This window comes from Athene cunicularia (genome assembly GCF_003259725.1).
Source record: "Athene cunicularia isolate RWA chromosome 10 unlocalized genomic scaffold, athCun1 chr10_part1, whole genome shotgun sequence".
Taxonomy (NCBI): domain Eukaryota; kingdom Metazoa; phylum Chordata; class Aves; order Strigiformes; family Strigidae; genus Athene; species Athene cunicularia.
This window is the reverse complement of record NW_020799112.1, coordinates 20630461-20658097: the sequence shown is the minus strand read 5'-3', so window position 1 is coordinate 20658097 and position 27637 is coordinate 20630461. Positions and strand designations below refer to the sequence as shown.

Genomic DNA, 27637 nt, shown 5'->3' with positions numbered 1-27637 from the left:
ATAGGCTCTTCCTCCTGCTGTTCTTGACTCAGTCCATTCTCATCCTAATGATAAAAAGGAGAACAGGAGCATAAAGGGAAAAAAAAAAAAAGTCTATCTGGCTACTGTTGCTCTAATAAGCGCTTACATTTTGCTTAAAGAGATGTCATCCATATGCACAGAGACCAGGAAGCTTAGGGTAAAAGAACTTGCACATTTTCAGTGAAAGCAATTCAATTTAGCACTTCCTCATGTCACTTAAAGTGATTTCAAATACCACTGCAAACTCAAGAGACCAAAGACAGTAAGGAAACAGCAAAGTAGCTGACACACAGTTTTCAGCTGAGCACTGGAAAGTACATGGCCACAACTTTTTCCCACATAAAAAAAATGTATTTTTATGTATTATCATCAAGACTCAAAATTAAAATATTTGTCAAGCAGCTGTACTAAGATACCAAAGACAGCTATGATTTTATATTTTATCTCATCACAAACAAAACTACTCATCATATTTCTTTCAGGTATAAGAAGTGGAGCAGGGATGGAGGAAGGCAGACAGCAATATCACATGCATTCATTTACGTATAAAACCTTAATAATACTTTTAGCTAGTGCAAAATTATCAGTAATGCCTACTTAATGCCGATACTCTTCCTTTCATTAAAATTTTACCAAACTCAATCGGTGTTCTATATTTCAGAGTGGAATAGCATGTTAATTATTTTATTTCAGAAGTCAAGTCTACTCACAATGGGCTGCCCTGGAGTTGGTGGCTTGTCTTCTCCGTCGCTCCCTGAGGAAATGTCATCTGCACCTCCAAACAGATCCATGACATCTGCATGCTCTTGAGCAGAAAAAATACTATTTTAAAATACACATATATGTGCACACATGCCCCTACATGCAAGCACACTCACAGAGAAAAAGAAGAACACATCCTTCACCTTTATTACCACTTAAAATTACCTACAGAAGTTAAAAATTGAGAATGTTTATGAAGCGTACATTATTCTCTTATCTTGAAAAACAGTTTTCATGTGTATTTTTAAGGGACGGACGGACGGACGGACCCGCCGCCGCCGCACAACGGCCGCGCGCCCACGGCCACCCCGCCGGCGCCGCTCAGTGACGCAACTACGGAGCGACGCAACTACGGAGCGCCGCGCGGCCCTGCCGGCGGCGGAAGCACCGCCTCTTAAAGGGGCCGCGCCCCGCGGGCCGGCACCGGTGAATCCGCTGCCGTGTGGGTGACGGCGATGCCCCGAGGAACCGGGAGCGGTTTGTTAACGCGGAGAGTGGCGTTACGAGAAAACGGTGACGGCGGATTTGGTCCCAGGCACCTGCAGAGGGGCTGTCAGGGCCCCGAGGCCTAGAGCAGGCAGCAGCAAAACAGGAGTTACCCCCGCAGCTGCCGAGGCCCGCGCGTAGGTACTCTTTCCTCCTCTTATTAACAGTTAAATTCCTACTATCAGCTCCCACAAGATCTAGTTTTAAGTACAAGCTCTCCCTCAGTTCCATGCTAGTATTACCCCCGGCTCCTGTTTCTTCAGCTGAAGGGGAGATGAGCTCAACCCAGCCCCTGTTCCACCCAAGGGTTGAAGACTCTGCCCCTGTGTCCAGGAAAGGGAGTGCAGTTTGTCTTCAACTCTACCTTGCCCTTGCCAAACGCGGCTCAAATAATGCTGCACAAAGCAGCCGAACATCCCACCCCATTTCTGCTTTGCTTGCTTGTATAGAGTGAATAGGCATGACAATATGCTGTCACTTGTTTTATCAGCTCTTGCACATCTTTCAAGTGCCTGCTGTAGGAAAATAGTCCCCCAGCAGCAGCCTTTGACCTCCAGAAGTGCCATTTGGTCACTCGCTTTCCTACCAGAGAAGAGAAAGTAAAGGTTGATATAAAGGCATGGGTCAACTTTAAGCAAGTCAGTGTACTATTTAAAAAAACCAAGCAAACGAAACCCCCAAACCACAAGAATACAGTACTTTAATCATCCAAAACTTGTACTGGTTTACAATCTGACAGCATATAGTGCTGATATGCAAAAACACTCAATTCATGTTTCCTCAAGGGAAATTTAAATGAACACTTGCTCGTTTGTAGCTTACAAACAGTATTACTCAAGCTGTAGAGAGAGTGAGACTATTTCTTTAAAATACATCAGTAAATAGATAATTGCATTGGATTAATAGGCTATGTTTCCCTGGAACCAACAGAACCAGTGCATGTGGTCATTTGGCTTCTACATTAAGCCTGAAAAATAATCAAGAAAAAAAAGTATCACCTCTTTTGTAAAAGAGACCTTGTGCTTATGGTAGCTGGTTATCGAAGTAATACCGCTTTTGTACTCAAAAATAATGAAGTCATTCACAAGATTTCACTACACTTGACAGCATTACATCAATGTTCACTTTGCGTGTTGAGACTGTCCACAATTCCTGGCTACAGACTGAATTCCTTCATTTATTCCAAAAAGGATACACATTATAGGCAGAAAAGCGACTGTTGTAAGTGTTCCATGCACCATGCTAAATGTCCTGCAACAATCTGGAGGGCCAAACTCTTCTGGCTGAAAAAAACCCCTCTAGTTTTCTATACCCAGCCTGTCAGGTATCTGTCCAGAAAGTGCCAACAAGCAGTCAAATCCTTAACTGCTGACTACAGAGCTAAATCAATTCTGAAGGTCCACTACTATCATCTGTGGCACAACACCTGAGAGCTGCAGTTTGAGCCCCTGCCTTTGATTGGAATACAAATCATTAAGCAGCTAAATTTGGTTTAATAAAGGGAGGGATGTGGGCTATAATTTCCATAATCCAGCCTTTCAATTTTTCTCCTTTATCTTCAAGTAGGAGACAACTGCCTAATCTTGTTAGATAATGATAAAATAAATCATCACACAATCACAATACATGAAGAGATTCTATGAACATGCAGCCCTTCAACAAATGAAGGAAGACACTACAGCCTGTTTTTTGACACAAAATGATTATGGTGCCTAGCAAATAAAAAGTAAAGTACAGCTTTAGGCAACTCAGCACATGACATGCTTTGGCCATGTTTATACAGCACTGTCTGTAAAAAGACACTTGTGACTTCACGTGTACTATGTAAGAACATACATTTCAAAATCTACGAAGTTCTTGAAAATTTACAAACGCCAAACCCCAAAGAAGCCCTTTTTGTTTCTAGTCAGATCACATCTAGCTGTTTCAGAGTTATAGTATGTATAGTCTTTGGTTTTAACAGAATTCATTCCCACTTGCTTTTCAGAGCACACATTTATTTGTAATTATAATAAAAGGCCGATTCTGAAATATGAAAAAAAAAAAAAAAGGTCCTTTCACGAGTATAAACCAGTTATATACATCTTCACTGAAGGCACTAGAGTTTAAAATTCTCTGTACAGTTGCAGTAAAATTCAAAGTCACCTCTGGAATAAAGTCTGTCTTTAAAGATCCAAAACGAGATTTGCAACAAATTACAACATGGGCCCGGTGTCAGAGTTGCTCTGTTAAATTTTCATAGTATATACAACCTGATGCAAAAATCTCAGTCCAATATGTTTTCTACACATAAAATTCTCACCATATTATGATCCCTTGATGAAAGCAGTTGTCAGTTGAATTCTGTTGCTATATAGCCAGGCAGTCCTTTAGAACATTTTTCTGAGTTTGATTTCACGACAACATTGAGCAAACTATTACAGTCCAGTCCAAACAAACCTACACCAAAAAGCCTTTAGATTTTAACATTACTTCAAAGAAGTTTACTGTGATTATGTACAGAAGTTGAAGTGATTCTTGTTGCCTTATTAATTTGCTTAGATATAGAACTTTAAATACTTTCATAATTACTACACCATATAGATTTGGTTAATTTCTGCATGCCTTACGTAGTGTTTCATCATCAAGACTTATGTGGAATAGAAAAATCCTTTCTTAAAAGTGCTGCTTCATTGTTTTATTAAAAACTGATAGATTTATATGAAGTACTAATAGTTTAATGCAACAGCTTGAAAAATGGGATTTTTCCATTTACCAGAAATTAGGACAGTGGTTTGACAGTTAAGGCTGCTTCTCCTGTACAGAATTACGCAGAATTAAAAAAATGCACGTCCACTACTTCTAGAGAAATTGATACTTATGAATGTAGATAAGGATTTTATGTAACTAAATAATGCTGATGAACACATGAAAATCAGTCTTAAAACGTATCCACTTTAGTTACAGAACAAGATACAGTTATATGACCTTTTCACTTCAAGGATTCAGGTATAACAGTAAAACTGTCATTTTGCAAGGCTCCTATTTTTTTGTAAGGCTTCCACTTTTTTATTAATTCCTCAGATCTCTCAGGAGAAGTCCTTAGCCAATTTATTTTTGTTTGCTTTAAAGGGATGTCTTTAAACTTAATCACAGTATGAAGAACTAATAAAAAAATGAGTAGAATTACAAATAAGATAGCTGTGAAAGATTTCTTTTCAGTGCATATGAACAAGGCTGAACAGCTCTACACAATGAGCCCGACTGTTGTGTGAAGAATCCCTTATCACTAACGCATTGTTTTCAAGAACATACACACCCCTCCACGTAAATAACCACCCCCAGATTTTCTAACAAATATTTCAATTGGGTCATTATCTGACCAATGATCTTGAATGTCCCATTCTTTGACTACAATTAATACCATTGATTTGTAATTACATTTTTAGTAGAAAGCACAGCCAAAGTCTTGAAATATAAAAAAAGATCTTAAAAAACAAAACCAATCAAAAACTATGGTACAGAGACTGGTGCAGTTACTGTGTCTCAATCTGAAAAATGTGATGCATACCAGCAGATTATTAATATAGCTTTGCTTTAAAAGGAAAGGGGTTTCCAGTCTTTTCCCTTCTAACCCAGGTAAATGCAGTCCAAGATTGCCAAAGCCCACGGAGATGAGTGTGCCTTGACGACCCTTGAAATCTCCACACCGTTTTGACAAGAAGATCTGCTAGTTGTCTCCTTCAACCCTTCTCTTGCGAACTGTAACGAGAGGAAAAAAAAGAAAAGTTTCACTATTTTATCTATTGTAACTACTTTTTGTGTTTCTACAACATCAACAGTTACTTTGCTGCATAAAGTTCCATAGTACATCTTAAGGTAATTCACACTTAGCATTATCCATAAGTGTTAAGCTTATGCTTTAGCAACGCTTATTGCATTGTTCATTAACAACCTCAAATAGTTGTGAGGAGAGACTTGTGGGAAACAGGAATCATTTTGTTTAGTAAGCAGATTTAGCCAGTACTCTTTTTTTATGTTGCAGTTTTCTAGTGGTGAAGAATTAAGTTTCTGTGGCTTCAAAACAAATGGTACAAGAGTTTCACCATATATCTAGTGAGATGTCTATACACTTTGACAAAAAAAAAAACAGGTGTTCCATTCAATAGCCTAAAACATTCCATTTATTACTGAAAAATATTCAACTGTCAGAAAATGCAAGAGCAACAAAAATTTGTGAATAAAATCACTAAAAGCTCACATTCTGTTTAGGCTTAAGAATATGCAAGATTGACTGAATGACTGGAGTTTTTCCTCAATATTTATAGTATTTTCAATTGATATTTTCTTTTCCCCTATCAAATGGTGTTTTCCTTTTCTGTGCAGACATAACAAATGAGGCTAAGGGTCTTAGACACTATAGAGAGCATCTCCATCTTGTTTAAAAAAAAGTTGAGCAAGCACATCAATGTAAGAAAGTTTCCAACCTTAGACTTCTCCAATCATGCAGTTAAAAGCAACATGCACACAGTTCCAGACAAAGAAAAGGGAAGTAGTACAACGTAGTGTAAACAAGGGAGAAAGAAGATACAGATTATTATTTAGAAGAAACATACAAAGAGAGAAATGAGAGACTTTGAACATCTCAGTTTTCAGTGCTCAATACCCATCTGGGTATTCAGAGTAACCTGTCTCTGTAGCTTCGGGGCTGGAGAGATGAAAAGGTATTTGCAGAAACTTTTACTCGCATACTCCAGACTAAGAAAGCAAAGAAAAAAAGGTAAGATATCAATAGAAACAATAGATTTCCAACAGTCAAACACTAAAATGAGAAGTATTGAAAAGAGAAGTTTTAAAAGAAAATAGAGACACCTCTGAAGCGTTATGACAAAAAAAATAATAGCTGGTTTAGAATCTATTTTGAGGAACAGTTATGCAGTGTCTGAGTGCTTTTATTCTCTCTCTATGCTCTACATTCTGTTACTTCTCCTCCATCTCTTTCAGAGCTGTTCTCCACTTTAAACTTTATTGAGAGGGGAAATGGATCTTTAAACCAAATTCCAGTATCCTTTTTCTTTCCCTCTAATGTATTCCTGAACTACTACTACTACTACTACTAAACTGCCTGGCCCGTTTTCACACGGATGAGGATGTGCAATCCTTACCACAAAGCATCTAAAGCCAAAAAGTTTAATTAAAAGGAGTTTTAAAACGTAATTCTGTTTAATTAGATGGACCACATTATCTTGTTGTAGTTGAGAGCCTCAAGTATTTGACATTATTATACAAACGATTTCCATTCACGTGCTGCATTATTAACCAATTTGCTGCTGGTACATTTAGTTAGGTTTCTAACAGATGAGCTCCAACAAAACTTACTGCAGCAAATAAAGAGCCTCTCCTTGAAGAGAGGCAGGGAAAGTACCTGTGTATGAAAGAACCAGCCTCTGCACATGACAGTACGTTCAGTTTCCTTGTTCAACCAATCTAAATTGAGACTGGGTGTACTGGCATTGAGGGCATCCTGCACTAGTAATTACAAGTACTGCTTTTGAAGAAACAATGAATCTTATCTGAATAACACTGAACAGTCAAAATTATTATTTTCTCTCCGTTTTCCACAACTCATGTGGAATTTGAATGTTCTTGTTCTAGACTATGCTAAAAATCTACAATCTAAAAATCAGGTCTATCGTAGACCTGAACACCCTGGAACAAAAGGAGAACATCAAGCAGCAACAGAAGAGTAGGAGTAAAGCACAGGAGAGATCTGAAATGACCTACTTATATTTTGCTACAGACACCTTTAAAACCTGTGCCCCACACCCATTCATCTGATAGGCACTTCCTCTGACAGGTCTTACCCAAATCATTATTTTTTGTGATAGCTGCAGCTGCCCTGGCTCGAGGTCCCTGTTGTGTGAAATGGTATCCAAATTTGAGGATCCTGGTGTTTTCTTCAAGCATCTTGGCAATTTCTACTTCTGCAATCGTGCCCAGCTGCTGCCTCTGTTAAAATAAAAGATACAGAGACAACAGAGCTTAGGTGTATTCATCCTAAGATCAGAATACTTTCATCATATTAGTAAATAAACATCTTAGTTTTGATTAATCTAAAAGGCAGAAGGTCATAAAGTACATTTGTGCACTTTAAAGCACAAGCAAGCCCAGAAGTAACCAGGAATCAACTTCAACTGGATGTTTCTGAGATGTTTCATGGGGTTAAAATACTTAAAATATTTGGAAATTTTATCACAAGATGCTTTCTAGAAATATGCAGTCAACTAGGACAGACTGATTTTAATTATGATTTAACCACCACCACACTTACCTGATTATCAATTTTGATCTCCATCAGTGTTTCATTGTCTTTCAGTGCATCAACCAGTGCCAAAATTCCAACTCCAGTGATGAAGTTTGATTCTATGTTTAAACTTTTTAACTTGGTGTTTACTCTCAGCATATCTGCAAGAGCCTTCGAATGCAAGAAAGCATCATTAAACTTCTGAATTTTGCTACAGTACATCACAGGCGACAGTGATAACCATTTCCACTAACTAGTTCAATAGGAGCAACAAGTTCACAGATGCAGGGTGTAACTTTGCAAGTTTTCACTCCCTATTTGACACTGAAGTGAGTCTTCAACCTGGCATTATCTACATTCCCTTTTTTAATAGTATTTAGTCGAGAAAAGGCCTGTCTTTTGCTTGTTACAAACTAAAAAGCTACACAGAATATTAATTGTCTGAAATTAGCATATTGGCCCAATTCCATTTTGTAGGACTTCACAGCATACAATGAGTAATGCAAGGTAAGTAAAGGCCAAAGAAAGGGTGTTAGTCAATCGAAACGAAAATTACATATGGTTAATTTGTAAACAGGAGATCTGACTTTCAAAATGTTTGTGTCTACACACTTGGTAGGAAGAGGTAAAATTGAAAGCTCTAAGCACAGTACCAGCATGTAGCCAAAAGCATGCTTATAGAAATGGGATATATACCTGATCTTATTTCTGAGAAAATAAGAAAACAAAAATAGGTAACTGCTGAGGTAGACTGTCATAAAAATCATACCCTTTAAATTTTTTTCTATCAAGTCACAATGCAAAAAAAAACCCCAAGAAAACCACACCTGAAAAAACAACCAAACCTTTGTAGATTTTTATTACAAATGTTTAATTGTTACTGAAAAGGAACTTCTTAATTGACCCAAACCAGAGCTTTCAAATGTTCATTTGTTCATTTAATGGAGTCTTTCAAACTAGTCTTCTTTCTGATTTGACATTAAAACCAAGGCAAATTGTGGCCCTGGGAAAACAGTACTGTTTTCTTACCGCTTTATTTACAAATACGTTACATACTGCTTTTGATTCAACATAGGAGAAACAGGACCAGATGATAAATGCTTAAGTTTCAATTGTGTCAAACTTGACTAATACTATGCTTTATATGCCAATGCTTTAAGCCAGTCTTTCATTGCAGGGAGATGAGAGAAACAGCTATTTTACAACTGTCTTCAACTAAAACTCTAGTTAGCTGAAAAAGATTACGAGCTTTTTTAGTCCTCAAACGTGCTTCCTTTGAAGTTAATTTTGAATATACTATTGGCTTGTGGAACAAACATCAGGAACTCAACAGTTAGGAAAGAAAAAAAAAAACAAACAGGAGGGAGGTCAGCAAAATGAAAAATCAAGGGGAAAGGATTGGAAAAGAAGAATTCTCACTCATCTCAGATCTGATGCATTGCTGCATATTAGTCAATCAGTAATCATTTACCCACTTTGATACAACAAAGGTTTGTTAAAGAAAACATACTTTAGAGTGTAACAGAATTTAATCATTTCCATTGCTAAATATTTAAACAGGATTCAATTTGCCCTCTTACCAGTCTTTCCATCCTAACTTCCCCTGCACCCCGCTTCAGCACGTTAGCAAGAGTACTTACAACAGCAACAGGATCATTGCTTCGGGTGGCTGCAAGGCTGAAATTCTTCACATGTGTGTTGGTTTCTAAGGCTTTCGCAAATTCTTTCAGCGTTGGAATTGGTATGTTCTTGAATTAAAAATAGCATTTCACTCTCTTGAGATACACATGTTTATCCCCTTCCCCACAGCTTTTCCATTATCTTACACTCTTTACAGCAACATGTACTATATTAACAACTATTGCTGGCCTCCAGCAGTCTCACAGTAAGGGCCTACACATGTAGCAAAGCTCCAAGTAGGATGCAATGGCTATTAAGAGTTACCAATTCTATAAAGCAAAGTCATCTTTACTACATCGATGCCACTGCTACAATCGAAGTGTTAAAAAATATTTAGCTGACTGCGCAAAATTTACATGAATTGAACATTCTGTTATCAACATCAAATTAACCTCCCGCAAATATAAAAATATCTAGAGCTTCAGACTGGTGAAACCATTAGCATTTCATTCTCTGTGTTCTACTACGAATAATTCCAGAATTTGCCAATTTATAGTTTGATTTTTTTTTTATGGTGTATTAGCAACGATGCTTAAAAGGAGTAATTTTAGACAATTAATTAGGGTAACAAATTTCTGTTTGTTACGTTAGAAGTTTTCTGCTGTTGCCTTTTTCAGCATTTATTTTGGCTAGCATTTCTCTATTGTACAATATTCGTAAACTAGGTGTTTCCTTCCTTTAATGACAACAAATACCCTAGGCTGCTAGCAAGGCTGCTGTCTGCATTGTAAGTCAGGAGTGCTATAGTTCGGTTTCCTTTCATGCAAATATACAAAAGTTTTAGTCGTGTTTAAAAACACAACTGTTATACTTATGAGCAGAAGCTGCCCTAATTGCCACAGCTCTTTTGTAGGAGAATCAGAAGGAGGTCGGGTACCAATATCACTGTTTGCAATAGCAGTAACTGAGAGCACAATGCTTCGTCGAGGACAAAGGATTCAAAGCAGTCAACTCCACAGTGGTGAACTTGGCAGCAGCAGAAATCTGGGCTGGCAGTAAGAAAATCTAAGACTTTTAAGTACACATTTGGCAAAAGAAACCAAGATGGTTTATTGGTTTAGCTCCAGGTCTCTAAGATTACACACACTGCAACATTTCGCAGAAAGGCTGCTGTACTTAAGATAAGCCTATCATGCTCTCTTACAGAGTTTTGCAGCTTAAAGTGTCTTTTACTGAGAAAAAGCAGCATATTTACTGCAGAGTTCAGGTAATTACCTTAATGTTATTTAGATTAACTTCAACAAGACGAGAATCATTATCTTTAATCCTTTGCAATGTCTCCTCCACATTTGTTGGATTTGGTGGTTCATCAAAAACAGGCAACATTTTTTCACCTTTGACTATATCTGAGAAGTAAGACAATTGTAATCAAACAGGTCACATATATTCATTTCAGTAGTCTTTACATCTATCCCCCAACTATAAAGCATACCATCCTCTCCTGACCATATTTTCATAAAGTTCAACTCTTTTCCAAGGGTCCTCACAGCCCTTCTGCTTTTCTGGCACACCAGCTTTTTTCAGAAAGCAGACAGGGTTGACTTACAAACACAAATATGAAACCGAAAAGCCAACACACTCAAATGCATGTTTATGCCTACTTTTATCCCCAAAAGTGACTTAACTACAGAACAGATTTTAGCGTACATATATTTTAATTTCACTCTTGTCAGAATTCAGTTATCAATGTTACAGACACACATTTCTAAATCAAGACTGAACAGTCTATAAAGAATGCTATTGCAATAGAAAATAGTTAACGCTATAGTAATTGCGTGCAGTACAAAGAACTTATCTAGTACTTGTGTATGCACTTACTTGAGAAGCTGTCTTTGTCAACCCCATTACTGCTTCCCACTACATCACAGAACTGACTGTTTGTTATCAAGTTGGACATTCCCAGTATAGCTGTAATAGGGAAAAACAGAAAAAGCAAAAAAACAATTTTACAGTTCCTAATTCAGTTTGGATACAGAGTTCCTTTAAATAACAACAGAGGTTTATAAAACACCAAGTTATCAGTACAATAAGCCATTCAATCTCTTAATAATTTAAAGAAAAGTAGAAAAATATTAACTAATTATAACAACTTTTTAGTTGGCTTTCACATCTTGGGAAGATTTGACATCACCAGGTTCAAGCAAAGTTAAAAGTGCAGTTGAGTCCCAAAATTCTTGACTCAAGCTTTATGAATACAGGCACATAGCAACACATTCTTAAATGCAAGAAAAAGCAGTAGTGTACACAACAAAACCCAGCCAGTCTGAGGAATGATCTCAAAACTTTTGAGTTTGAAAATCAGGTATCTTGCAGGCCAAAATAATCTACCTTCCTGTAATTTATCACAAGTCAACAAAGTTGATAAGCTACAAGCAAACTCAAATATAATTTCATCTAGTTTATAACTACAACTTCCTATAGTAAGATTTCAGATAGCAAATATGCTGCCACATTAATTACAGGTATTCCTTGTCTAAATATGCACCAGCTCATTCATACTTCAAAAAAACTAACCTGCAAGGTCACCTAATTCTGTGTCTGTGGCACTGGTCAAGGCTTCCTCCAGTTCTGGATCAAGAGAGAATTTTTCTTCCGTATAAGACTGTACAGGCTTCTGCTTGGGGATAAATATTTTCCCTGGAGTAAAGAAAATTAAAAGTCTGATGTTACTTTGTATTATATAGCTACTTATCTTTAAACTTTTCTGAACTTAAGGAATACGTATTACATTTAATAAATCCTGAGAAAAGCACCAAGGACAACATAAAGGAATGATGTTTCTTCTGTTTGTTCTTGAAAGTCAGAGATGAGGAAAGAGCCTAAACAGGAATATAACATTACTTATTCCAAATTTTCAGTAGTCTGTATCATGACTCCAATGTTACTTGTTTCTCCTAAGGATTAGAAAGTAAAACATAAGCCTCCATTATACCTTTTAAACAGCCTAGAAAAAGCGCCTGTAAGGAAAATTCACTATCACTAGAGAATGATGGCTGGTATCCTCTCAAGGGAGAAAGGGACCCAAGCAGAGCTGTAATCTGAATGTGTCAGAGAAACAGAATATCAAAGAATCATCTGAAATCACGGACCTGAGTATTCACTGCAGTGTTACGGCACACGTGATCTTTTCGATTTCAGATGTGAACTCAATTTTGAAGTAAGAAAAGGAGATGCCTGAGCTGCCTGAGAAAACCGTGGTTTGTGAACAGCACAAACCAAGATGATAGATTTCACTCAATGACACTATTTGCTAAAATGATACTTCGAAAGGGCACAGAACATTCGGTGGGAGAATAGCAGCAGTAATATCACATCCTGCACCAACTTTTTAGTCATTACAGACAGATAATGGGAAAAGTTATTTTAGGAGATATGCATTATAAATAGAGGTCTGTGTAGTTAGCATAATTCCTGCATGTATCTTCAGCTGCAAAGTTAAGGTAAGAAATCAGAATATGAGAAAGCTATTCTAACATTCTGAAAACAGTTCCGATCTGAACGATTTAGAATTAGCCTTTCAGAACAAAGTGGTCTACCACTGGGTAAGAACCAGGTATGGGATGCTTAGGTTCAGGACAAATAAATACGGTAAATAAAAGCACTAGTACTGTATGAGAGAACAAAACCGATGCATTTCATAGAAGTAATTCACAACCAGAAAACTGCAAATCTAATCTTAACAGTTATTCAAAGTTTTTCAGACTTTCCAAGTTGCCTGAGCTACCAGCAGAGCTGTGGGGAAGGGGTTCCAACTTCCTGGAGTTATTTCTCGGGGTAGGTTGCAGTGCTGATAATTTTCCTAGGAAGTCTCCGTGCCAGTTCAGGAAATCACCTTCTTCCATATTCATAGCTAATAAACATTTCCGCATACAAATCTCCCTATTTCATCCCAATTACACGATGAAAACTCACCACGCACCAGAATCAGACCAGCTGGGCAGAAGCCATAAGTCTTAAGATTTTTTTTCCTTGTACTGCATACAAGTGTATCTTGTTACATGTTTGGACTAAGAGTAAGTTTAGCATTTTTAAGTACCTCCCAATGACAAGAAGCTTCATAGGGATGTTTCAGTTTTATTTCTGGGAAATTCCAACAAAGCATGATTTTGGTTTCACCACTTGTAGGAAGCAATGCTTGAAGTTAGATCCTGTGCCCCACAGCAGATACAGGCATAACAAAATCCATCCACCTTCTCTCTCTCTGCAAATTCCAATCCTAGATTACAACAGTTCATTTTCTTTTTAAAAGAACTTAATGCATTACCACTAGCTTTTAGATTACAAAGAAGTGTATCAGGTTTTTCTCTGACAACAGTTTGACAACCAAGATCGGTTGCTAGCAACACAGTATTTTTGTTCCTGGGTTGCTATCTCTTTGTAAAGTCGTATAAATGGTCATTATCCATATTTAGAAGCAGAAAATGAATCTCCTTACATAACTGCACTGACTACAAACAGCTGAAAGCAGCTGACATGCATTATCACCCATACCTCAAGTTTGATGGACAGTGCAAAAGAAACCACGTTTGCAGTGATTCAGAGTTAAACGAAAACTTTCATAGATTGAAGGCTTAGGTAGTAAACATTTAAGATTATTTTGATATAATTGGTACAGGACATTTCTAGTCCCATTTTATTTTACCAGCATCACCTACTAGGGAGACAATAACTTTTAACTTAAACTGTAATTTTCAGAAGAGATATGAGAATGTTTGATGAGGTTTTCATTAATCCATGAAACACACTGAGCAGCATACACATGATCCAAGGCCTTTCGTTAGCTATGTTTGTGTTGTTTTCCCTCAGCAGTACAGACTAGTAAAAAAGGATTTCCGAGTACAAGGAAAGAAAAGGAAAGCACCATCTGAGCACCTGAGCCTTTGTTCACATCCTCCTATTCGCAGCATCAGTGCAGCGGGCAGCGAGTGGGAGAAGGAAGGAAACTGATTTCAAAAGCAACTTCATAAAAATGTATTTCAATCTCTGTCAGCCTCCTGTCTCATTCATCACACAGCCACACACAAAAAGAACTGCTTTTACTGATGTTATTTTAAGTAACATCTTAAATTCATAGGTTAGGAATTCTGGTTCTAAACTATTTGTTTCTTAAAACTGAAGTTATCCATACATGTCTGTTAAAAGCCACTCCCCTACAGAAATGCTCAATGCAGCCAACTCCAGTCACATGAACTGGGTCAGGAGCAGTTTTTGTTATAAAACAGGTCACACCCTTGTGTATATAATGTCTCACGCATTGGCTTCATTTCGTCCTAGCCCAGAGTTCAGAGGTTTACAATGCACATGCAAAAGCAGGTCTTTCCCCACTCCCCACTTCTAGTAATGAACTTACTTCAAAAGGCCAAGACCTCTGTGTCTCTGGGGACAATGAGCTAACTCAAGCCTGCTGCCAAGACAGTTTGGCAATTCTCTTCCTCCTTTACTAATGTAAGCTTAAAAAAAACCCGATTACACATCTGTACAGCCCATGAGATGAATAGCTTTCTTGGCCCTCAAGTGGAACATTTCCAAATAGCAGGGATTTGATCACATGAAGGAACATAACATACTCCTTTGCAGTATCCTTGTTGGCTGAAAAGATTAAGCAATACAACATGAAGAGGCAAATTTCAGAGATGTTCACATCATTTCTGTAATAATTATATATTCAGGTCTTCTGTGCGTTTAGTTAACATGCGAAATGATGCACATCCCAAGATTAATTCACAGGCTTTCTTTGCTACAGAATGAACTTTCAGTTCCAGGTTCCACACAAGTGTATTGCTCAAAAGGCAGAAACGTTGGACAATGTCAGCTGAAGTGCCCTAGGTGTACACAGACTCCGAGTACCTGAGGTGGGACTGAAATTCTTGTAGAAATCAGGTCTGTTCAGTGTGGCTGTGCACTGCACATTGCTGGTACTATTCTCACACTTCCCACAGTCCTACCCCCATGCTAGCAGGCAGCGAGCAACCACAACTTGCAGATCAGAAGACAGACTAAAATCCACTTTGCAGTACACTGTTTGCAGAAAAGGAATCGAGTGTCACCTGAGGACAACCAAATACAAGCTCATCTCATCAGTGACTTCATGAAGATGAGAAAGCAATATCTGATCTATTCCTTACATCTTACATTCCTCAGAGTTTCATCAATCCAGAAATCAGTACTTCTTACCATGTGATACTTAGGTTCAATTCACTTGGAAGCATAATTTAATCCTAATTTTTTTTATTCAACTTACTAGTGACTTCCTCAGTGTGTTACTGTAGAAACAGAACTGTTATTCATTATCTGATTACAGAGCACATCGCAGTGAGTTATGAAACTGTTTTACATTAAGGCCAGAGAATCACATGTTATTTTGTTCTAGTGGTCTTGCATAGAGAATGTCAATTCGACAAGTTGTTTCTCCAAAGCTCCTACAGAATATTAGCTTCATTTTACAACATGTATCATACTTCCCTTAAAGACCAGTGATCGGAAGGCAAACATAGAACACACCATCCCAAATCCTGCTGCAACAGAAGCAAATAGTGATTCAGAGCAACAGCTGAGCAGGGCAGACAGCAAAAGATCTCTAGCCAGGTGACTACAATTTCAGCCTAACATCTCCCGAGTGACAGAGCAGGAAAAAAACCAAACCCAAACTACCAACATGAAAAGCAGAAGTTACATGAAATGCAAATCTTCACAGAACAAACATCCCCCAGCAGGGATGCAGAGGAAGAATTGGAAGAGAAAGTCATGATAAGGAGAGTGCAAAGACTAGAAATGCAAAGCTTAATTTGCATAATAATTTGCTAATACCTTGCGCTGTACAGCACAAAGTACATTACTAATGTTAGATATGTTTTTATCTCAGGTGCAATAATTGTCATCTTTTGCTATTCCGAGGAGCGTTGGTCAGATGTGTGGAACACACTTGAGGGCAAGAGACTCTAGTGCTGAAGCCTCGCTTCACTGTTTAGATGAGATCCTTTTCCTTGCACTATGCCTTGTAAAATCTTTACAACATACTTGCCTACACAGATTGAGACAAAGCTAGTTTTGTTGAAATTATTACCACACTGCTCTCATGAATCTCCTGAACAATGGTTTACTGTATAGTGCAACACTTAATTGGAACAGAATGTGACTTAAGTCATTAAATCGTGTTTAAAAACTAAGTACATTTTTAAGGATGCTTTTAGAAACAAAATCGGGCACTGGAAAAATGCAATAGAATTTAGGGATTGTTAAGCTTCACATTTCTTTAGCACTCTTCATCACTACCTCAGGACACACTATACTCTTTCAGATCTTCCATATTTCATAGCACACAGCAAAAGAGGGTTTCACAGATTTGGAAAAGTCATGTAATCTATCAGTGAAAGAGATGCAACATAGTTTTAATAACGTGTTACCCCAAAAAGAGGTACCTAGGACAACTGGAAGAAAGGATTTTCCTTTACACTATCGTAAGGAAACAAGGTTACCAGAATCAGTAGCAAGCCAGGATGGTTAAAATTAACCCAGCGTAAGCTGCTTTGATAACCTGCAGGCCAAACTGCCATGCAGGACATCAGTCCTATGACAACAGTCAAAGGAAAGAGAAGCACAGATTTTCCCCCCCCTTACTCCATGAAATGAATAATTAGACCAAGTTAAAGTAACAAGACCAGCTAGGCAAGCAGAAATATTTTAGCAAAGCCTGACCCACAATAATGGCACCAGGAAAACAGCTGCAACTCCAATCCATCTCGCTCCCCCCCAAACCTCTAGATCTGAAAGGTTACAATTGTCAGTTTTCTTCTGAATTAACAGGATAATCAAGCAAGATTTTCACCTACCCCTATTCCATAATTTGTTAGTACTTCTCCATAATATATTTATTTAGCCAAAGAGTAAGATTATAATCCATTTTAGTAGTTTGTTTTCTTAGTATTAAAGCACATTAGAATAAGAGCTTCCTCTAGATAAAAAAAAAACCCATCCTACACATGTATTAAGTTTTGCTCCACTCCCTTTCCACGATTTACATCTAGATAAAGATCATTATTTCTTGATTTCATATCATCACAGAAGGAAGGGACATCAAGAATTACCTGATCCAACCTTTCTTGGCAAAAACACTTAAAGCATTCAAAAAGATTGTTACATAGGTTTGCCATGGCTATAAACATGGCAGCAGTCAAAGCTGAACATTTTCAGGAGGAGAAAAGAAAAGCTTATCCCTCACCTACCACAAAACAAGCTTGGCCTTCTTGCCGCCTCCTGTCCATTTAACAGAGCATGAATTTCCCTACTGAACATTTGTTTCCAAATGTCTTAATGAAAGTAAGCTGCATTTAATTTTCCATATTATTTTCTCTTCAATTATATTAAAATAAATGGTAGGAAAAGTTAATAATAGCAATTTTTTTTTTTTTTTTTTTTAGGAGATACAGGAAATTTTACTAACTGAAGTGGTATGACATATTGCAACATCCAGACAGACTGCTCTTTAGTAATACTTTATTACATAAAGGAAATGACATTTGATCTTTCTTAACCGAGATCTGCATTACAGCTGGACCCTTCTGGTTTTCTACATGATTCTCACAGATTTTATCTACCCAAACAAACAGTTTTGCCATGCGCATGTATACGTAAGCTGAGTTTAAAGAACCGCCTATCTGAATGAAGCACTAAGTAGAAGATGTACTAACTAGAGCAGATCCTCCACGCCCAGCCTCACACCCTCAAGGAGCAGTGTACAAGCTAGCTGGGCTGCAAGGGATTCCCCAAAGCACCTGTGAGCCCAAATAACACTTGGACTCAATCACACCGAACCATGAGGCTGTCTCCAACACATACTAGCAAACACAGTGGGCAAGAAGCAGAACGGGGGAGAAGGCAGCAGCACACTACACAGCCAAACGTGGGATCAACAGGTACTTGCCAGCAGCAGAGGTACCACAGGGGTTCTGCTGCTCTAAGTGCCTTTGACTGCCTTCCACACTGAATACACTGCATTATACTTAACTCCGTTACTCTTACAGATTCAGTCAGCAAAGCCCCATTCTCCTGTCAGCAAGGGAGTGTCAGAGTTAGCTCTGAAAAGTGGTACTGAACTACACAAATAAGGCAAAACATGGTGTATTAAAAAGTAGTACATCATATAAGGTGCAGCACATTATAAACTCACAATATCTCTATTACTTCAAGGAAAAGAGAGAGAGACCAACATTGTCAGGTAACAACTATCTAACAACAGACAGTGAAAATGCCAACACCCCAAAGAAAATTTTCAAATATACACCACAAGCAGATATACAAACTGAGTAGATGAACGAAGATTCAAGTCTGAAATAAGCAATGATTCACACCAGAGAATTAAGTAGAATTAAAGGGTTTCAAACCCTTAAGAAGAGCTTGTTCACCTTGGGCATTGGGAATACAACTTATCAAACAATTTACTGAAATCTTACTGGAGCAGATCTGCCCTGCTGCTGGGGAAGGTTCAGACAAGCTAGGACTCACAAGCAGTACACACAGCCTGTGGCATCAGCTAAAAGCCTCCTCCTATCCATACATGCCCAGCGCAGGACTGGGAGTTTTTGTGTCCACCAACAGTGCTTAGTAAGGCACAAAAAATTTGGGAACTCTTGTTTTTGGGGAAAAAAAAATTAAAAAATCATTCTTACAATATTTAAGATGCGCATACTTTTTAAATTTACTCCTGAAAAGGAAAATGCTTCCCATCAAGTCAACGAGAAGACTAGATCCAAACCAGATTTAAAATTCCAGGCTTTAATAACGTGTCCACTCATTGGATCAATGTTTCCATGGTTTTCAGACCACAAACCACTGCCAGATTTCAAAGCTTCGTGCAACGTTAACTATGTAATTAGTTAATAATAACTATGCAATCTTATTAAACCTCTCAGTAAGGATACTAGAAACATGACTGCATACACCACTTGCCTGGCCTTGTCAGCCTAGAACATCTTTGTACATTATTATATACCACGACATTATTTTACTGCTTTCAAATTCAACATAGTATTACAAATGTTACTGTCTGTACTCAGCACCACAGGCACAACAGCAGCACTTGTTATTATTGACACAAATCAGGGGTAGCTTTTACTTGGAGGATACTATCCCCATCGGAACTCTGCAATCTTCGATAGAATCTCTGAGTCTTATTTCCTTCCTGTGCTACATGCAAACAGCAGACCAGCCCCAGCACCATGAAATGCTAGAACAGGAAGCATCCTGCCTCTGCACAGTAGCACTCATTTGGAAACGCTGTAAGTTAAAAAGCATTAGCGCTGCCAGTACTTCAATAAACTTTGATTCATGGTAGTTCTGGCTAGTCCACTTCAGAGGTTTTATAACCACCTACACCGGAAAGGGTGGCGTTACCTTTCTTTTCTCTTGTGAAAGGCACATAGTCTTCCCTGTCTTTGTGCTCAAGAGCCTGCTTCTCTAAATATGCAAGGAGCCGTTCCCTGTCGAAGGGACCTGAAGCCTTTTTAGCAGTCTGGTCTTTCTGTCGGAAGCCTGCAGGCAGAAGTGCGTTCTGCAAAACAAAATGGAACAAATAAGTACAGCTTAGAAAGTCTGAGTGAACACCTGTTTGGTTTCATTTCCCTCATCCTTCTCCCTCTGCCCAAGGTTCAAAACCCATATATCATCCTTTTCAGGCAATCTCTGATCCCTTGCCAACTTCCTTTTTTAGGAGCGGGGGAGGACACAAGATAATCTATTCCTTAGATACCAAGAATATAATTAAAAATAGAGCACAATGCACTCTGAATACGGCTGAAGCAATTCTCTACGTACAACAGCTCCCAGCACTAGACTTGCTAGCTAGTTTGCATTTCTTTTCTAGAATGAACACTGTTTAAATAAATAGTAGAAACTAAAACTCAGCTTTTCACAGGTTAGACATTAAGCAAGAGACTGCTTCCTCCATCACTTAAATCTATGTGTTTCTGTGTCTTTAAGACAACTGCCTCTACTATTGTCCAGCATTTAACACAGAGTATTTCCTACTTTTGACCTGACTCAAGGTGTGGTGTTTTTTTGCTATTATCAACATATTTCAGCTGAAGAAAAAGAAAAAAAAAAAAAAGAGGAAAAAAGTGGAGGATATTCATATGGAAAAAACAGAAGGTATAGAAATTCAGACTCATAAAAGACACTTTTTCCAGTTCTCCTCTGTTAAAATATATATAAAGCCAAAGGCTATTAGAATATCAAGAATATCTTGCAGTACAACAAAACAGGTGATCATATTATTCTCAAATGATCCTTAAACGTCAAGATTAAACTTAATCCTGGTATTATTAAAGCAAGAACAGAATCAAGTGGTGAAAACACAAGTCTTGGACTCTTAACATTAGCTGCAGTATCAGTACAGGATATAACTCAGCTCTTTCTAACAGAAAGCTAAAATATTCCTTAGTCAATAACCCACGCTGACATAATCATTCAGGAGCTGCGTAATTATTTGCCTCCTCTTTGCAAAGTCAGCACGAGGACAGGAATAGATGTAGGCTACCAGATCCAGGACCAGGAATCTTTAGAACCGGTTAGCAGCCTCCCTCTCCCATAAAAGTCCAATGGTAGAAGCAACAAAATAAAAATGGATGCAAAAGGGCTGTTTACCAGACAACGCTGGAAAGAAAAGTTAAATAGGCCTTCCTAAATAAACTTGCAAGAACATGAGTAAGAGCAATTTTTATTTATAAATAAATCCTTGAAAGCTCTTCCTTGCAATCCCTTCTTCCATTCTTCTCTACTGCAGTTTGCATTCACATTGCAAACAGGAAATAAACTGTCAGAACATTATATACACGTATATGCCTGTAAATAAGATCATTCACAGGCTAGGAAAAAACTCTGTCCAAAAGCATATTGTACAAATGAAAAAAAAAAAAAAGCCAATTTCTTTCAGATTAGTTTCTGAACAAATGAAAAAATAAAACTTCTCTTGCTAATACCTACCTCAGGGTCAAGATCATCCAAAACAGTTTCCAGTTGTTTCAGTTCTTCTTCTGAAAGCTTGCCAAGAATTTCATCCTCATCAAGATCTTTGTACTTGTCCAAGTCCTTCCGAAATGGGAGCGTCATGACTTGGGCAGTAGCAAGTTGCTCAAACACTTGAAAACCCAAGTCTTATTCTTAACTAGATCTATAAAAAAAATATTAAAAAGAAATAACCATAGTTAAGGTAAATATCCCAACTACAAAGCATCTTCAACCTCCAAATACACCCTTGAAAGGAAAGGTTTTGCATGCAGTATTCACATCTATCTGTTATTCTACAACAGATAAAGAGTGCTTGGAAGCTGTACACACTACACACCTTGCTGCTTCACCAACAAGAATCCCATCCTGCCATGCCCTTTTCCATCAGTAACCAAGCCATATCTATTTTCAGATGAACACCAGTACCCGGGTTTCTCAGTAAGAACTCCAAGGCCATAATTCCCCCAGAGCAGGGCAGGCTGCAGGGTAGGCACAAAGAGATACCAACTATACCTACTATTTATGAGTCCAACTTAATGCCACTGGTTTTGACAGATACTGCAGTCAAAAGAAGAGCTAAGATGCTTTACACTTACCGTTGCTGCTGCTGTTGGAGGGCAGTAATGGAGAACTTCACTACAAACAAGCTAATTGGTTATTACTGACTCATATCCCTGTGTATTACCTACAGAGGGAACAAAGGAAGTTTGCCTCCAAGTTAATTATAGCACTGCCATTGAAGTAACATTCTGTTCTCACTAAGGAAAATTAAAATACCTTGATGAAAGGCTTAGGGAATACAGCTCCTAAGGAGTAGCACTCCAGTCAATCCTATTACCAAAAAAAAATAATAATACAGAACAGACTGCATAACTGCTCACTAAATACTGCTCTTAGAGGAAACGGGCATTCTTCAAAAGATGTCCAGTCTATATAGTACTCACAGACAAGGAGAGCACAGGGAACCTTTTTGCTAACAGTCACAATTTTTAAGCACTTGGCTTGGAAGAAACAGTTAATCGTGACAGTGTTGAAGCAGACAAGTTGGTTTCTCTCGTTTTTCTGCAAGAAGTTCAGGGATTCTCCTTTTATTCAGCCAAATTCTTGCTTCAAGTTGAGCACGCACACAAAAAAGGTAACTTGAATGACTCTCTGCAAGTAAGCCAGAGTGTCCGTAATGTGTTTGGGGAGCAAAAGCTAGATCCATGCGTTCAGGCTCAATAGCCTCCCTGACCCCTTTCTCAGCTCTATAGAAATACTGAGAATATATATATAGAATATATATATAATAACAGATCAGACATGCAGCAAACATGATTTGCTCTCCAGTAGCCCACGTTCCAGTTCAGATGCTCATACCACGTATACTAACTGCATTACTTCAAACCTGCACTTACCCTGTACTTCAAAAGCACATCAATTTTAAGTTATTGCCTCTTAAGTAAAAGAAGGGCCTCATATATATACTATACGCTGGAATCCCACTTACGGAGTCCTTCATCTCAGTTGTTTACATCAAGAAAGGTGTCCCTGTCTGTCACAGTTACATACAGTGATATTTAATTCAAGGCCACTGAACAGACACAAGCACATAAAGGTTCATCTGCGCCATTCGGTCAAGTTTCTCTGTAAAGTAATCCTGGGTTTAACAACTGCCTTTGCAAGAACAGTGAATTTTTAGTTCCTACCAACATCTACACCTAATGAGGAATATGCTTACAGCTATTTTCAGGATGTCTGCTTTTGAAAAGTATTACTGTTATAAACATTAGAGCTTATTTGTAAACCACAGTTGACATCGACAGGAAACAATTCCAAAGTTGAACTACTAACTTAGGTAAAGTTCTCCTGATCATTAGAAGAACAAGGAGGAATGAATTCTCAATTTCAGGGTAAACTACATCAAAAGAACAGCGTCTGGCTTGCTCTGAACTAAAACCAATCACTTTGGAAGAGCTTGGACCTTTTGTAAGAAGCCCCGGAGCTGAGAACATCCAAGTTTAATGGCTGCAGAAAATGCAGAGGGCAGCACATCTATATTTTTCAAAGCTGTGTTCCAAGAGTAACTAAAGGAGTGTCTGTGGTCTAGTGTGCCACCTCCTACAGTTTTCATACTCTCATGGTATTTGTTTCTCCAGGTGCGTAACAGCTGAAGGACAATTAGCTGACAGCTGCACCAGATGCCACACAATCTGCATGCAAACTTCCCATTCCTAGAGCCTTAATGCTTTGTCCTTCCTGACAGTTTAAGCCCTTACACACTATCATAAGAGAAAAACATTTCCTGCAGCCGATTACACAGCACTGTTTGTGAACAGGCTGCACTGCCTGAATGCTGCATCAACACGCTGCTATTTACCACATTTCTGCATGTCCATTTGCATTCAAATATTTCAAGGTGTAGTTCTAACAGTTAATTATAAGGAGCAGAATAATTAGCATACTGCAGAATAATGCTACCCTTAACTGTGACAGAGAGTTAGCACTGCATAACCATACCTTACATTCACATAGGCTGTATTTCCTCTCCATGAATGGCTGTAAAATGCTGTTACCTAGAATTAATTACCTTTTATTTACTGCTTTGGTATGTCTCACACTGGAAAACGACTCATCCTTTATATACATTAATTAACGTTCAGGTCATAGCCCTTAGTCTCACTCATTTCTCTATTATGATCAAAGTAGCTATTTCAAACCCTGACCTACAGTGTTCCCACACACACAAACAAGTGAAAAATAAAGCAGGAGAGTAAAAAAAAAAAACAAACCACCATTTCAGTAACTGAGTCTTCACTTCAGCAAGAGGAAGAGAATCACACGTGGCCTGGCAAATTTAAGTTTAAAGAGTTTTGGACGTATTTTCTAATAGCTATCAAAGGTGGGTGTTTAGGGTTTTATTTTTAAATAAGAAAGGATACTTTACATAAGACACCTTCAAAAAGTTACAATGGTAACGCTGATTACCATGCCTGTACTACACAGAGATTGCATGATAATGACTTTCAGAAAATGTTGCTACAAAAGAAAGCACAGCATATAGGACAACTCATATATTATGTGCTAAAAAGCAGGTTTTAAAACATGGTGTCAGGAATTCTCATTGCCTAAAAAGGGCATAAAGGCCAGCTGAAGCCCTAATCTAATCAAACAGGCCCCTTCACTTTATTAAATACATTTGGTACTCTTATTTGCTTTACATCACGCACTGCAGCAGCGCAGCACAAAGGTACACACGTAACACATGACAAGTTTTTAGAAGGAGCAGTTATTTAGACTGTGCATATTTGTGGCACATCTTACTGCAAAATCGTAGGCAAAACTTTTAACTATCAATTTTGGCCTCGCAAATACTTTGCACTTCTTTCGATGAGCAGAGCTAGTTTTCTTCTAAGTATCTTCCTTAGCTTTACTGCAAAACGTTACATACGGTAAAAGTCAAAATTTTTTTTTTCAGATACATAACTATATGGTAAAGTAAGTTCTTTGCTCTAGCAACTTTATAGTTGCTTAAGAAACATTTAGAGAAATGGAAACAAAGCCGTCACTTCCAATCAATCCAATTTCATTTCTCTGTTAAGCAGAAGAAAAGTTTTAAAACCAGAAATGAAGATATTCTGCTGGACATTACAAAGGTAAAAAGAATCTTGCCATTATTCCTCACTTGAGAAATCACTGAACAACTAAAGTAGAAGATAGCCATTCTAGGCCATTTTATAATTACCTGACTCATCCCCTGAAAGACTGTCAAGCAACTCTCTCACACCTCTTATCTACAAGTTAAAATATTTTCGTTTTCTCCTCTCAGAAAGTGTATTTTTAAAACCTGATTCTAAAAATAGCTAGTTTCCAACTTTCTTTCAAAAATTCACCCTCCAGAAATTTCTCTTATACTACACAACACAATTTCTTGCGACCCTTAGAGCTTTAACTCTTTAGAAATATCTTGCTCACAGGAAACTACAATCTTGTTAAAGTCCACTGTAAATGGTTTCCATAACTTAGATTTTAAAATAGAAGTGACATCATGAAAAACAAACCAAGCCGGTTTTGGCCAGCACTTTTGCAGAGTTCACTTTAATCTCATTTGTTCTCCACCCAGCCTCTGGGTGAACCCGACCCAGAGCAGGGGGGTCTGGAGCAGGGGGATCCGCAGGGCCGTCAGCATTCCTGCACCAGTCAGGGCCCCAGACCATTCCAGCTGCTTGGAGAAGCCTAATCTGAGCATTTCCCCAGGGAACCTCTAGGATGGCAACAACTTTATTTTTCAGTGTGCTAGATTATTCAGAACTGTTTATGAACAGTGTCGCTGCACTTGAAAGAGCTATCTTTACTTACAAAAGCTAGGAGAAAAATGAGAAAAGATAAATATTACCATAGTCCCAGCAGGTTCCTTAGGATGTTTTTGTAATGCCTTGTGACAACTCTGCTGAACAGCCCAGTGCTGCTTTTCTTAGCAGAAAGCTCTCAAAAACCGACCTGAGCCTTCCGAACCTCCAGTCCCCACGGGGCAGGGTACAAGGACCAGGCTCTGCTGCCCAGGGACCCAGCAGACATTCCCTAGCACAAAGCTTTACGGAGCCAGCAGGTGGCACCTCACCTTTGCCTACGCTTTTTGCCAGGGTAAATTGTGTTTTCCAGGCAGTAAGGAATAGCTATTCTGGGCTATATTCCTACAAAAACAAGCCTGAGGCTTCATTCTGTTCAAAGAAACAATTCATTAAGTTTTATACACAACAAACTGAACTTCTCCAACTTTACATTTGTCCATATAGTGACCCGGGAAGTGGAAGGGGGACAGCTACTGCAGAGTAACAACAAAGACCATGAAGATTCTTCAGTGATGAATGAAATCAGAAAACACCTGTATTTCCAGTTCCCACCAGCTCCTCCTCTTAACAGAGGACACCTGGAACCACACAAAGCTCACATAACTCTTGTATATGTACCAAATACAACTACACAGAACTGGGACAGTCTGTGCGTGCACCTTGCAGGCAGGGTGCTCTGAGTGACAGCTAAGCTGCCAAGTTGGCATTGTCCCATAAAACCTTACTCCTGCGTGCCTGTTCACAAACACCAGTCCCCCACACTGTACAGACGTCCTCATCCCGCCCAAGCCACAGCAGCAGAGCTGGGAACTGCACAGGGCATGGAAGCAGCAGCCTGGGCAGTGCAGGAGGTGGCATTTCAGCACACCTGCCTCCACGACACTTCCAGGCATGCTCATCAAACTAGCTGCAGGGCTGATGTCATGATCCCAAAGAAACACAAGGCTGGGATAAAGCTAAAAATCCCAGATACCACAGGTACTGCCTACGCTGAGCAGCTCCTCTGGCAGAATTCGCCTCTCCAGCTGTCCATTCCCTCTCCCAAAACGCAGGGCAGCACCACTGCACCAGGAGTTTGACTGGCCAGGATGAGGGATGTTTTGGCTTTTTTTTTTTTTTTTTTCAGACAATACCTGGATTTGCTTCAATAGAGATGTACTGCCCATGGACATTAAATTCCTGGAGGAACTGCCTACAGGTGTTTCAGTCAAAAAGAAACATTAGATGCAAGCTATCCCAACCTTTACAAACATTCAGATATTTGTATACATTACAGAAAAGCATCAAAACTTAAAAGCCTCAAACCGGGCCGCAAAAGAAATTAACTTCATTCCCATTCTGTTACTTTGAGGATACATTCAGTATTTTATACCGCAAATTTAAAGCACACAGCAACCTCTCTAGAACCTCACTTACCTTCAACACAGGCTTGCGCCCAGCCGCAAAGAAACAGGCGGGTAGCTTTCAGAGACTTACACCGAGAGCTTACCTGAAAATTCTCAGGAAATCACACAATCTCCTGCGTTGGAAAGGACCTTGAAGATCATCTAGTCCAACCGTTAACGTAGCACTGACAGTTCCCAACTCCACCAGACCAGCCCGACTCTTCAACCCCTCCAGGGATCCCGGGGACTCCCCCCCTGCCCTGGGCAGCCCATTCCAACGCCCAACAGCCCCTTCTGCACAGAAATTCTTCCTCAGAGCCAGTCTAAACCTTCCCTGGTGCAACCTGAGGCCATTCCCTCTTGTCCTGTCACTTGTGACTTCATTAAAGAGGCTCGTCCCCCCTCTCTGCCCCCTCCTGGCAGGGAGTTGCAGAGGGCGATGAGGTCTCCCCTCAGCCTCCTCTTCTCCAGCCTGAACCCCCCCAGTTCCCCCAGCCGCTCCCCAGCAGACCTGTGCTCCAGACCCTGCCCCAGCTCCGTTGCCCTTCTCTGGCCACGCTCGAGTCACTCAATGGCCTTTTTGGGGTGAGGGGCCCAGAACTGAACCCCCTCAGCGAGGGGCGGCCTCCCCAGAGCCGAGCCCAGGGCTCAGGTCCCTTCCCTGTCCCTGCTGGCCACGCCAGTGCTGA

The 27637-nt window shown here is 39.1% G+C and overlaps 1 protein-coding gene across 2 annotated transcripts; it reads right to left on the bottom strand.

Annotated features, from left to right (window-relative positions):
* Positions 1-1951: 1951 nt before the first annotated feature.
* LOC113484018 (tropomodulin-3) lies at positions 1952-21392 on the bottom strand. Of its 2 annotated transcripts, XM_026856105.1 has the most exons (10): positions 21209-21392; positions 19622-19778; positions 11747-11869; positions 11051-11140; positions 10448-10578; positions 9193-9300; positions 7580-7723; positions 7113-7257; positions 5937-6006; positions 1952-5010 (listed from the first exon to the last, which is right to left on the bottom strand). In XM_026856105.1, exons 1-10 carry the CDS (start codon positions 21332-21334, stop codon positions 4992-4994), a joined length of 1113 nt encoding a protein of 370 aa, XP_026711906.1. In that variant the 5' UTR covers positions 21335-21392; the 3' UTR covers positions 1952-4991. The 2 variants fall into 2 exon arrangements, with proteins under 2 accessions (XP_026711906.1, XP_026711907.1); XM_026856106.1 differs by lacking the exon at positions 5937-6006.
* Positions 21393-27637: the final 6245 nt, after the last annotated feature.